Source organism: Phyllostomus hastatus, unplaced genomic scaffold, assembly GCF_019186645.2.
Source record: "Phyllostomus hastatus isolate PE091 unplaced genomic scaffold, TTU_PhHast_1.1 phas_contig_1, whole genome shotgun sequence".
NCBI classification, from domain to species: domain Eukaryota; kingdom Metazoa; phylum Chordata; class Mammalia; order Chiroptera; family Phyllostomidae; genus Phyllostomus; species Phyllostomus hastatus.
This window is the reverse complement of record NW_025333498.1, coordinates 25,103,636-25,117,144: the sequence shown is the minus strand read 5'-3', so window position 1 is coordinate 25,117,144 and position 13,509 is coordinate 25,103,636. Positions and strand designations below refer to the sequence as shown.

Genomic DNA, 13,509 nt, shown 5'->3' with positions numbered 1-13,509 from the left:
GAATACACCTTCTATGAACCAAAGGGAACATTTAAATACTGGTAGTTAGCTTTGTAAGAAAGTGAATGACTCATGTCTAGGTATACAATTCTCAATTCTTTGAACAAATTGAAGAAAATACTTCAGCTGTCACTGCCAAATTATTTAAAATAACTTTGATGGTTTACTACTAAAAGTTTTTAACAAATAATTCAAAGGGGCTTACAGTAGGCTAAATAACAGATTCCCACGCCCCCCCCCAAAAAAAATCCACACCTTAATCTCTGCAACCTGTGAATGTTCTCTTAGATAGCAAAAAGGAGGAGGAGGAGGAGGAAAAGAAAGAAGAAAGTAGTAGTAGTAGTAGTAGTAGTAGTAGAAGAAGAAGAAAGGAAGGGAGGGAGGGAGGGAGGGAGGGAAGGAGGGAGGGAAAGAAAAAGACTTTGCAGATATGATTGTGTTAGGATCTTGAAATGAGAACATTTTCCTGAATGATCTAAGAAGAGCCTAAATGCTCCTGTTCTTGTAGGAGAGAGGCACCAGGAGATCTGACAGACAGGAGAGGAGAAAGCAACACGACCCAGAGGTAGGGACCTAAGTGATACAGACATAAGCCAAGGAATGGCAGCTGCCTCCAGAAGCTGGAAAAGGCAAGGAGCAGATTTTCTCCTAGAGCCTATGGAGAAAGTGCATTCCTGACAATAACTTCACTTTAATCCCAGAATCAGCAACCTTGATTTCAGACTCTGGGCCTCCAAAACTGTAAGAGACTAAATATTTGGTTGTTTTGCACCACTTGTTACAATGGCCACAGGAAACTAATACAGAATTCAAAGCACTGAATGGCACTGCTATAACTTCTTCCTTTCTCATCTACTTATCATGGGAACGTTTTTTAAAACTGATATGTGTTAAAATAAGAAAGGAGAGAGAAAATTGTTGCCAATCCTGTCTCACTCTAGCAGAAGAATGAAAATTCTTTATAACTTATTAAAAGATTGGGAAAAAATACATTAAAAGCCTCTACAATTTACAATATAAATGTATTTTCAATATAAAAATTTTTTAAAGGTTACTCTTTTATGTTTATAATTTTAAAATGTGAACAAGTTACTTATTTCTTCGAGAAAAATTCAGAGTATATGCTCCCATAAAGAGTATTAGTGTGGATACTCCCCATGTTTACCCTATAATCGATTAAAAAAATAATCCAAATAACAGCTTATTTTAACTTCTTAAAAAATGTTTACTATGCTACTAAACATTATTGTGAAATTTGTCTTTCCATCAGTTTGGACTCTACACTCTAACTCTAAAATCCCCATAAATCATTATTTAAACGGGGGCGGGGGGAATGTGTAATATTTTTATTCTTCCACTTTGTTCCACTATTTTTTAATCCTTACCCAAAGACATTTTTTTCATTACTTTAAAAGAGAGGAAGGGAAAGAGATAGAGAGATGGAGAGAGGGAAAAAGAGGGAGAGACATCCATGTAAGAGAGAGACATCTGTTGGTTGCCTTCTTGCACACATCCCAGCTAGGGATCAAACCGGCAACCTGGGTATGTGCCCTGATTGGGAATGGAACCCACAACCTTTTGGTCTATGACATGATGCTCCAACCAACTGAGCTGCACTGGCCAAGGTTTGCTCTACTATTTTAATCTCTCAACCTCCAATACCAAAAATAAAAATAAAGAATTATTCACTGTTTTATTTTCCTCTATCTGAAGAAAATTTTTGCCACTTAAAACTGGAAGGGACAGAAAAGCAATAATGTCAGTGTGATTCTATGTCCTTACCCAGGCCAATTTGAGGCAGGTGCTCAAAAAGGGTCCAGCTGTGGTCATCAATGTAGTGGTTCTTCAGGATCAACAGCTGGCACACATCTCGGGCAGTTATGTCACTGGGAACCTCTAAGGCCCTGCTGGTTTCATCTTCACTGTACACTTTAATTACCTGCATATGTAGAAATAAGAAAATGAGCTAAAATATGGTATTAAAAACATTACATTAGTGTAAATCATCAAACTTATTGGTTGAACTGGTCACAAATTGTTTATAGAGTTTCCTCTACAACTAATTTATATATACATTAAGTGAATGTTAGTTATCCCAAGATTTGTTTATACCATGTGTCCAAGTCACTTTGTCCAACAACTTCCACTCTCTCATCTAGAGTCCAATGACTATTTAACATCATTGGCCATTATTAATGATGGAATTTTATATATTAATTAAATTAATTATAAGAACATATTCTTTCCCTACCTACCACTCTGATCTACTCAAAAGCTCTGTTATCTCTTATCAATAGTTTAACATTTCCATGGCATATTTAAATTCTGTAACTAACCCAAGTAACATGGGTGATTTATTACCAGATATACTCAAACAGTAAAACCAGTAAAGAGAATCAGACTTTTTGAAAAGATTTCTCCATTTCAGGCATAAAAGTTTTGCCAAAGTCTTGCTAGACATTCACCCAATCCTTCTCTTTCCTCCCCAGCAATGAACTGTGGCCACGAGATTGTGCTGCAGTCCCTGCAACGTAAGCCCATGCAGTGTCTGCACTTCCCAGCCCAGCCCATAAATGTCTCCCACAAATTGTCCTCCAGTTCTCTTTCACCCCCTCCATCAGATGGAAATGACTACAAGGACCTAAAGGAGAGGAAAGGCAGGGAATAGAAGGAAACTTTGTCCCCAAATGACCACGCCACAGGTGCCCAACTCGGTAGACTCGTATGATGCTTTGATGTGAACGAGAAATAAACTTTTATCATGTTAGCTCACTGTGCATTTGTACTTACCTAGTAGAACAGTTATGTTTCCCTAAATTATATAGAATTCAAGTTTCATATACAACACTCCTTTCAAGCTATGCTCAATGCTAGAATTTCCCATATTAATGTTATGTTACGTATTAATTAAATTAATCATAAGAAGGCAAATGGCCATGACAATAGTACAGTAAGGTAAACACACACCCAAAGGTGGGAAATGGTAAGAAAATTCAATATAATACACCTGTTACAAAACAAAGATGTGAATATTTTTAATAATGCAAACAAATGCAAATTAAAATGATGTGTCAATTCTGTCTTAATCCATTTTTTTTCATCACACCTAATCACAGTGCAATGGAATAGTTGCTATCTCACAATGATAGTAGTGATATAAACTGGGAAACTATTATGTACACCTATTGGAAAATATTTACCAAAGGCATGAAAGGTTCATTCCTTTGGCTCACTAATTTCACTTAAGCAAACTATTTCAATGGGTTTGTCCTAAATATGGAAAACAGTTTTAGGCTTGACATGTCCAGCAAAGTGTTATTTATAATTCTACCAACCAAAATATTCAACAGTGAAAGAATGGTACACACATTACTTTCACAGAATGGAATTATTATGTAGTCCTTACAAAGGTTATCAAGAAAATGATACAAAACTTAAAATAAGGAAAATAAAGTTACGACACCAAAGTATATGTTATGTGATACAGTGCAAACTTACTTGTCATGTCATGTGATACAGTGCAAACTTACTTGTCAGACTTGGCTCTGCAGCACCTACCCCTCTTATAACAGTGTTCCGATTGCCTTTTAGGGCACCACTCCCTCCCTCATCATCAGTCTCTGTGATTCCGACAGCTCCAACTTCTGCTAGCGATGGTGTGCTGGAGCTGATGGAGCTGCTGGAGCTGGCTTGTGAGAACTGATTATTCCACATTCAAGAACTTTGCAAGCCAGGCTTCTTGAAAACAGCCACAGTAGGAGTACATACACCAAATAAATTGACAAATGTTACAAATTAAGACTTTTCATTTCTTTTTAGAGCCAGTTTACCAGTGTACCACTACCTCGGCTCCAGATGGGAAGATACACAGGTTGATCTATCAGCATCCAGTATCCCCCTCACAACGATCACTTCAGAAATGGGGACATGCCCTAATCAGAGCCAGTCAGAGCCAGTGTGGTATTTGTTCACATAACCACAGAAGGGACCCTCTTTTCTGGGGCAGATGTAGGGCGAAGATGCTACTATTCGTGAAGAGAAGATTATCAGAAGATGGCAAGAAATGCAGATCCATGCCTAGAAATGCAGAGTCCTGAGAATATCACTGAGCTTCTGGATCAAGGAGCACCTTAATTCTTTGTGTTTTTATCCTATGTATGCCAGGAGGCTAAAAGCTTCTAGTGGTAACACCCACCAACTTATCTCCCTTGTTCCTGCTGTGAACCCCTCCAATCCATTCTCTATATTGCTAGCAGAATAAACTGTCTAATAGCCAATCCAATCAGGGCATTCTGCAACTAAAATTCACCTAACTCAAGCGCTCACTTGTTTATTAAGATCCCATGGAAGGTACGTGTCCTTTGCTAAGTGTTTTATTATTATAAAGCTGTCACAGAAAGAGATGGTTGTTATACTCAGAGAGCGTCAAGTCTATCAGGGAAAGCAGCACTGAAAACAGTAATTACAGCCCTGGCCATATGGCTTAGTTGATCGGAGTATCATCCCATACATCAAATGGTTGTGGGTTCAATCCCCAGTAGGGGCACATACAGGAGGCAACCAATCGATGTTTCTTTCACATCGACGCCCCCCCCCCACCTCTAAGAGCAATAAACATATCCTTGGGTGAGGATTTTAAAAAAAAACAAACAGTAATTACAAAGTAGAGCATAAAAGTACAGCATGGTACTAATTTATAAAACAAGGGTTAGAAAAGGCCCAAAATATATCTGTGAAAAGGTAAATATTTAAGCCAAGACCTGAAAGAGGAATGGGCAGTAGCTAGCTAGGCAAAGAGCATTTCAAGCTAAGGGAATACAAGCTGTGCAAAGCCCCTCAGCAAGAAGAAATGGCAGGTTCTACGGATTTAGAGCAGGCAGGGATGGCAGGAGCAGCAAACAAGGAGCACAGCCCTAAGGAAACTGAGGGGTAGGTATGATGGTGGTGAAAGGATGTTTAAGTTTAAGGTCAGAACTGACTTGAGAATCATGGAGCTTAGAGATGCTAAGCAAACACTTGGACATGAATGGGTTGGATAAGGCAGGGGAAAAAAAAAACAAAGAAGAAAGAGAACCTAGGACTGAACCCTAAGAAATTCCAAAATTTAACAGTGAATTAGAGTCAATAAAGCCTCAAAGATAAAATGAGACGGAGAGATGACCAGGGAAGTGGAACCTCATAGAAGAAAGTCTGAACCCTTCCCAGCATAGCAGCCCACAGAACAGGTCGAGCTGTGATCCTAGTCAGATGGGACAAAACATTGCAACGTGTTCTCTTTTAGTTGCATGTAAGGTATCCTCTATGAGAAACCAATGCTCCCAATACCAGCATACGTGCTTTATTCGTCAAACTCCTACTTACCATTTGGCCCCAGCTTCCATGGTACTTTGCTCTGGAAAGTCTTCCCTGAAGGCCCATGACTGTTTTTTTTAATTTATTTTAATTGTTGCAGTACAATTTTCTATCTTTTACTCCCATCCCAACCTACCCGCCCAGCCCTCCCCTCCTCCCTCCCATTTCCACCTGCCCCTAGTTTTTATCCATGTGTCCTTTACACTTGTTCCTGTAAACCCTTCCCCTTTTCCCTTGAAATTCCCTCTCCTCTCCCCTCTGAACTCTGTCAATCTGTTCTTTATTTCAGTGTCTTTGGTTATATTTTGCTTGTTTCTTTGTTTTGTTGTTTAGGTTCCTATTAAAGGTGAGATCATATGGTATTCGTCTTTCACCACCTGGCTTATTTCGCTTAGCATAGTGCTTTCTAGTTGCATCCATACTGGTGCAAAGGGTGCAAAGGGTAGGAGCTCCTTCTTTCTTTCTGCTGCATAGAATTCTATTGTGTAAATGTACCATAGCTTTTTGATCCATTCATTTACTCATGGGCATCTAGGTTGTTTCTAATACTTGGCTATTGTAAATTGTGCTGCTATGAACATTGGGGTGCATAGGTTCTTTTGGATTAGTGTTTCAGGGTTCTTAGGATATAATCCTAGCAGTGGAATTGCTGGGTCAAAAGGCAGATCCATTTTTAGTTTTCTGAGAAAATTCCATACTGTTTTCCATAATGGTTGTACCAGTCTGTAATCCCAACAGTAATGCCCATGACTTTGTAACGTGCCCTCTAATGTGCTCTCATTTTGTATTTCTATATGATGCCTTTCTCTTGAGCTGTAATAGTAAGTTCTTATAAGAAAAACCACTGTTTGTTTACTATTTGTTATCACATCCTAGGGACCTAGCCCAAGGCAAGACATGGCTTAATAAAGATCTTAGGAATGAAATATTTTTGTACCCTTGCAAAGCTTAGCAAAGTGTTTTGTACACAGTAGGTACTCAATGCATATTTGTAAATTTTAACTTAAAAATATTTTGTCACAAAGTATACCACTGGTTAAATTTTGTGCTCAGGAAATTAAAATTTTTCCCAATGAGCAACAGTTACGCAATTCTTCATATCAATAATCCTAGGTAAGAACTGACTCAATATTGCCGTTAGCGGACAATTCTGACCTTTAGTCATTGAGGCGGCCATAAAGTTATATGAAAAGGGTCATGAAAATATACTGTCAAAATCAGATGTGATTGTTTGAACTTTCATTTCAGTTCATTTATTTCATGGTTAATACACGTGGTTCACTAAGACCCCAAGACCTGTTTGGAATCTCAGTGCCTCCCATGACTGCATCTGGGGGAGCTACTGTTCTTAAGTGTGCACCTTCAGTATTTGCTTGCCACTTCTAAAGGATTCTAGAGGATGCTGTTCACTGTATCTCTGTGCTTCTGTGATTAATGACTGGATTGAGCCCTGGAGGGTGCCCCTGCCAAAAACAATGTGAAGATGACCACTCCTGAGAGGACAGAAAGGTTCAACCCTGGGGCTGCTCCAGCGGGGAGGCAATGATGAGCTGTTGTTTCAGTTCCATTGGAGACGGGCTGCACATTCCATGCCAGGGAAGTGGGGACTGGCAATGAACTGGGGGCTGGTAAAAAGCGCTCCTTGTGCTCCCTAACTACCCTGTGTTTTCTTTCAGTGAACTTCCATCACCTGGGGTAACAGAAGCATGCCTCTTATTTTTCATGCTCTATTTTTTATATCAGAGGGGCTAAGAAAGTGAAAAATTGAAAACTCTCTGAAGCTTAAGCCAAATTCATAAAGATGGCAAGAATAGAGCGAGAGGTAAAGATGGGGAAAATGAAAAAGATATCTAACCAATCAGGAAAGCCATTATTTCTTCAAATTATGTTGCTGCAAATTTGAAAGAAACAAATTGCTAAGAATCAAGACATAAATTTAGAAGAGCTAGGCCAACATAAATTTCTAGAAGAGGTTCAGGTACTCATTTTTTAAATAACACCTGCTGAGACAAGAATGCAATACTTTTGTGGGAGCTCCATTTCAAACCCTTATTTTTTTAATCCTATTTAATTCTGACATTTGTCCAAAATACATATACATATTCTTAGATCTATTCAGTAATTATGAAAAATCCCTTATACTTCCAGCGGGATGCCCTGTATTAAAAGTCTCATTTTACATCTATGTATTTCTCCTTAAAATATGCCTCTTGCCGAAAGTATTACTACACTAAAACTTCCTGTGTAAGAAAAAAATTCAAGTCATCAGAAAAGCTACATGACTAGTGTGGATTAAAACTAAGTTAACCGGGGCTGCTGTGGCTCAGTTGGTTGGGTGTCATCCTACAAACCTAAAGACTGCCAGGTCAGTTCCCACTCAGGACACACACCTGGACTGTGGTTTCAGGTGTGTGCAGAAGGCAGCCCATTGATGTTTCTCTCTCTCTCTCTCTCCCCCGCACACCCTCTCTCTCTCGACTCAAAAACAAACAAAATAAATAACAAAATTTATTTTAAAAAACTAAGTTAAAAACTTTTATGATCATGTAAAAACCAAATAGCTGAGATGTTCTTAAAAATCATTAAAGTACTGGTCTTCTGTTTCCTTTATATCCTGAGGAGTAAAACAGAGATTGGAAGATCATATGATCATGCTATTTAATAAAGGGATACTATATATTTCCAGTTCAGTGGCCCAAATTCGCAGCTTAAACAAAAGGGTGAGGGTGAAAAGAATATATTAATCATATATCAACTTATCTACAAAATCATTTGAAATGGCACACCAGCAGGATGAAATCCTCTCTGGACCTAAAGAAGAAGTGGACGTTCCTTTGTTTCATCAGTGGACAAACACTTCACTAGCAAAGAGACATGCACTGACAGGGTCTGTCTATACATCCCACCAGTGTAAACAGAGAGCACCCAAGGACAGCCCGCAGGGCAGACACCAGCTGTGTTTAGAAAGCCCTTCCACGTAGCTGCAATCCTGACCATCAGAGTAACCTTGGCCTTTGGAGTGGTTTACAGAGTCAAAAACAGCTCTGGGAGCATCTGGCATGGAGCAATGAAATCGCTCCATACACAGACCGAGTAACCCCTGCAGGGGGAATGCAGATCTCTGTCGTGGCTGACATCCTTATCAAGTCTGTTTATACACTTTATACCTCGACTCCCCTAGACTGCCCTCCATAAAAAGTAAGTGGAGGCAAGAGATTAAAAAAAATAACATAAACCCATTTTTAAAAGAGTAGACACAATAATGTTCAAATATAAAGACAGCAAGACATGGTTAACTTTTCAGGAAAAGGCTTCAGGCCTCTGACGTCTTGAGACTAACAGAAGAATACTTAAAGAATAAGAAAGACAAAGACTTTCTGAAAAAATGAAGAGATCAAGTTTGAAAGTCAATTATGTATCACTCTGCTCCCAAAGCACACCAAGTGTTTATCTCTACAATCACTGGAAATTCTGATTCTCAGAACAGAAGATACGGAATGCCTTAGGAAAGCAATGGCAAGGCTAAAGAGTCAGCCTCTATCCTGTAGGTCCCGGGAATGTGACGGCAAGGGACAGCCACATCCTTTTCTAACCTGGTTCACACAAGAATGTTTGAAAGACACTCAGGGCTGTGATCTGGTCATTTGGCAATGCCACCAAGAAGAAAGGGGCGTTTGAAACCCTTGGTAAGTAGCTACTGAAGAGCTTTTCCCCATTTATCCCTCATTTCTCCTGGGAGGGAAGAAAGAAGAGGGGTAATCATTAATCAGGTTGAAAAACATAGCTAAACAAACAAAAACTCATAGATATAGACAACACTATAGTAATTACCAGAGGGAAGGAAGATTGGGGGTAGTAAAAAGCAAAGGGGGTCAAATACATGATGGTGGAAGAAGGTTGACTTTGGGTGGTGGGCACATAATGCAATATACAGATGATGTATGACAGAATTAATTGTACACTTGAAACCTATATAATTTTATTAACCAATGTCACCCCAATAAACTTAATATTGAAAGAACATTGATTAAACATAAATATATGAGCAAGGATCCATATGATAAAAAGTAAGGGAAAGAAAAGGAAGGAAGGAAGGAAGGAGGGAGGGAGAGAGGGAGGGAGGAAAGAGGAGGGGAAAAAGGCTTTTGCAGCATGGAGCATGGTTATCTTCTAGCCAAAGTTTCTATTTTAGGATCACAAATTTAGTTTTTAAATTAACTACATTTAAAGATCACGTTTAACTCTTTTTAATTAGTACTAATTCAAAATAATTTAAACACCATATTTAATACCAAGATCTTATGATGAAAAGTATACAACTTTTAAACAGAAAATGTTCATTTATTTATTATATCTATTAATATTATTTATTGTATCATATATTGTTTTTATGTAACAGAAGGTAAGAAACACAGCCCATAGAAATTTGCTCCCAACCTGGTCCCAAAGCAAAGCTTATTTCTACAGCTCTTCAAGAGTTTACCGTCAAAGTATAGTATAAAGTCATCTTTTAATGTTTAAGGTTTTTTCCTCTATTATTTTTAATAGATACGTGATGTCCCTAAGTCATGTGAAATATTTTTACATCAAGGTCACAGTAGCCCTGGCTTTTCTAAATAAGGAACACAGTGTCCTAAGATAAGAGAAGACAGCTCAAATATTTTGAATTAAGCAACTTAATATGTTCTCTTGAAGAGAATGGAAAATAATGCATTCATTATTACTTATTCCAAATCTCTAACAAAATGTTATGTTAAAAAAAAAGATTGTTCCAAAAGATCCCGATTGCTCAAGAAAAGCTGCTGCTTTCTACTACCATCCTGTATTATTTTGCTAGCTGTCAAATACTTAGTTTGAGCCAAACAGTACAGTTCAGAGAAATCAGGTAATACAAAGTCTTAAATTCTTTCTATCAAAAGAGACAGTCAACAAAACATTTTACTTGAGCATGAGCAATAAATGTTTGATTAGTTATGATATTAACTTAAAACAGATTATTATCATCAATATAAATACTACAGGAATTGATTGACAAACAGATCCATTCCATACTCCTATGGCTCTTTCCAACTTTATTTCCTATCATCTCTTTGTTATTCTTGATCTCTGGCCATACTTTTTTTTTCTCAGTTTCTTCAAATAGCCATGCTCTTTCCTATCACAGGACATTTGCGCATACTGTTTCTGCTGCCCAGAATTCTGAGGTCTTCCTACCTTCAACACGCATCCATCCGATTAACCATCATTTGTGATGGGAAGCTTTCAGTGACGCTCCCAGTTTAGGGCCAGGCCCTTTGTTCCATGTATGTAATTACTGTGAACTGGCATCCATGACTCAAAGGGCTGAAAATGCAGGGGGAACATCAATGTTTTCTCCCTGTTATGTCCCCAGCAGTTAGCACAGTGCTGGGCACACAGTGAACAGAGATATTCTTTTAGTGATGAGAGAAGCCATCATGGATAGCCCTATGGAAGACAATACTAGGAATTCCCAAAATAGCAGCTTTGAAACCTCAGGACGTCTGAAAAACCTCTAAAAAAAGAAGAGAAACACATGGACCAAACAGAAAATACAGGGAAGTTTTCATGCAACATGTGAATTAAACAAGGATGAATCAGGTAACTTCTATAGTCCATTTCAAGTTTGGAATTCTGTAGAAATTTTAAAAAAGAAGGGAGGAGGTTATCTGAGTGGGACAATATTATGAGAAAAGATACTGAGGACTGAAGAAGCAAAAATATGTACAGAACACTACCCAGAATATTCTGCCAAGATCAGAGGGACAAAGTTACAAGGACCAGATGAGGAATCACAGGTGCCTGCGGAAGAAAGATCTTTGCCCAGCACAGCTGAACAGTGCTCCCCATCACTGCAAACTACAGAGGGAGCCAACAATAAGGGGTTATTGTAAGATATATAAATGATAGGGTACCTTTTCTCAATGGATGAAAATATAGAATAAAGTTGTTTTTTTTTAAAGATTTTATTTATTTATTTCTACAGAGGGAAGGGAGGGAGATAGAGAGAGAGAAACATCAGTGTGCGGTTTCTGGGGGTTATGGCCTGCAACCCAGGCATGTACCCTGGCTGGGAATCGAACCTGCGACACTTTGGTTTGCAGCCCACGCTCAATCCACTGAGCTACGCCAGCCAGGCCTAGAATTAAGTTTTAAAGGAGTTTTTACAAGAATGTGATTACAAGGATGTGAAAAATAGGGATAAATAATCACATGATGATATAATCATTCAAGAACAGATTCAGCTAAAAGTAACAGAAAAGACACCCTCCAAAATTGAGGTTTATGTTTTTCCTCACATTCAAAAACAGAGGCAGACAGGCCAGGACTTTGGTGGGGAGATTTCATCAAGTCACCACTAACCCAGGCTCTTTCCATTAGTCTACAATCTTCAAGGTCACAAGACGGATCACCCCCATCCCACCTCTGTACAAACTGAACTGTGTACATTTGCACATTACTGCATTTCAACAGGAAAATCATAGGGCATGACTGATAAAGATAAGAACTAATTCAGAGTTAAAGGACCTGTGTTACTGAGATCCCTACAGATTTTCCAGGAGTTCTGGATATGAATTCAAAGGCAAGGATGATATGAACTGGTTTCCCAGCCAGCATCAGGCCAGGCCAAAGAGGCCCAGTATGGCTCACCAGTGGAAATGAGCCACACTTGGCGGACCAGAGGATTTAGCACTGCTACACCTGGCAGCTCAGATTAGTGACACTGCCGAATCATGCCATGTCTAGGCTTCCAACCAAGAGAAGACAGTCTGCAGCCAAAGGGAGGCCCAGAAAGTCTCCTTAAAGTCCCTCTGCTCTACTCTGTGCTTCTACTCTGTTCTTTACCTTTCTGCTCACCTTGCCTCAGGCCAAGAGCCTTGCAGACTCCCCTTCATTGGGCTTCCTTTTTCCTTAAAGGACAGAAGGACCCTAGTTCAGTTCAAGTGGGTGGTGCAATGTTACAAAGAGAAATTGGAAGCTCTTTCAGTTTGCTGTTATGTGGTTTTTAAAAAGGCAAAACAAACAAACAAAAAAAGCTCCAATTTCATTACAAAAGAAGGCAAACTTTAAAAACTACATCCAAAAATATCTTGACCCATGATGCACAAATGCACACACATATACATATGTATGTATAAATGTTCTAGGACCTGAATCCAGTATGAATGGTAAAGGGGGTCAGATCACAAATCCCACACTGGTGTTTCCAATGACTTCATCCAAGGGGTGTTCTCTGAAACCTCAGTACGTTTAACACTCATGCAATTCCTGTGAAGATGCCAGTGCTGACTAATTCATCTTTGAAGTGAAAGAAACCTTCACAAGTGCTAATGCTTATTCATATTTAAAGCAAAAAAAAAAAAAAAAGCCTCTGGTCAAGCTTATGTTGGACACAGTGTTATTCCAGTATCTCATTTCAGTTTTTAAGCAATTCTTTATTCCCAGAATAACCATCAGACATGTCTAAGCAGAAAAGTTAAAACCGTTTCATACAGTGAGAAAGGACACGTTGAGGAGGGGAGGAAGAAATGTTTATAAGACAGAAAGGGAAAACGAGAGGGCAGGAAAGACACTGATTAAAACCCAGGGCATATAGGACTTTATTCCAGTTCTTGAGCTGGCTGGCATCAGCTGAAGCACTGTTAGGAACTACCTTATTTCACTGATTCTTAAAAGCACATTTTCTCACATTTAACTTCACTGAAAGTTGGATGTAATTTACCATCAGTGGTATGCCATAGTTTGTTTAATGGGAAGCGTAGAAAATAATGATGCATCTTATAATTTAAGGTGCCACAGAATCAATGAAATACGCTGTGTTCAGTCTTTCTGGGGTATTTGAGGTAAACTTATAATAACACCAAACAAAATACCACTTTCTAGACCTAACGTTCCCATGATGGGAGAGCACTAGGAGCAAATGATTTATATCCATCTTTGTAATTTTACCTTTGCTTCATTTTTCTAAATATTTACTGTGTATCACTGAACAACACATGTAGACCACACTCCTACAAAAGAAAAGGTATTAATACTGTTAGAATCATAAAATACTAATGATTAGAAGGGCTCTTGGAGAATATTCAGTAAAACCCTTTCACTTTACAAATGAAGTTGCTGAGGCTGGAGAGTGTGTGA

General features: G+C 38.7%; 1 protein-coding gene across 2 annotated transcripts in view; it reads right to left on the bottom strand.

Moving 5' to 3' along the window:
• Positions 1 to 13,509, bottom strand: part of GRB14 (growth factor receptor bound protein 14) — a 124,139-nt gene that overhangs the window by 39,665 nt on the left and 70,965 nt on the right. For both annotated transcript variants that reach the window (XM_045831076.1, XM_045831085.1), the window contains one exon: positions 1,783 to 1,939. In XM_045831076.1, the coding sequence (XP_045687032.1) occupies positions 1,783 to 1,939 (157 nt within the window). The remainder of the gene's footprint in view (positions 1 to 1,782; positions 1,940 to 13,509) is intronic.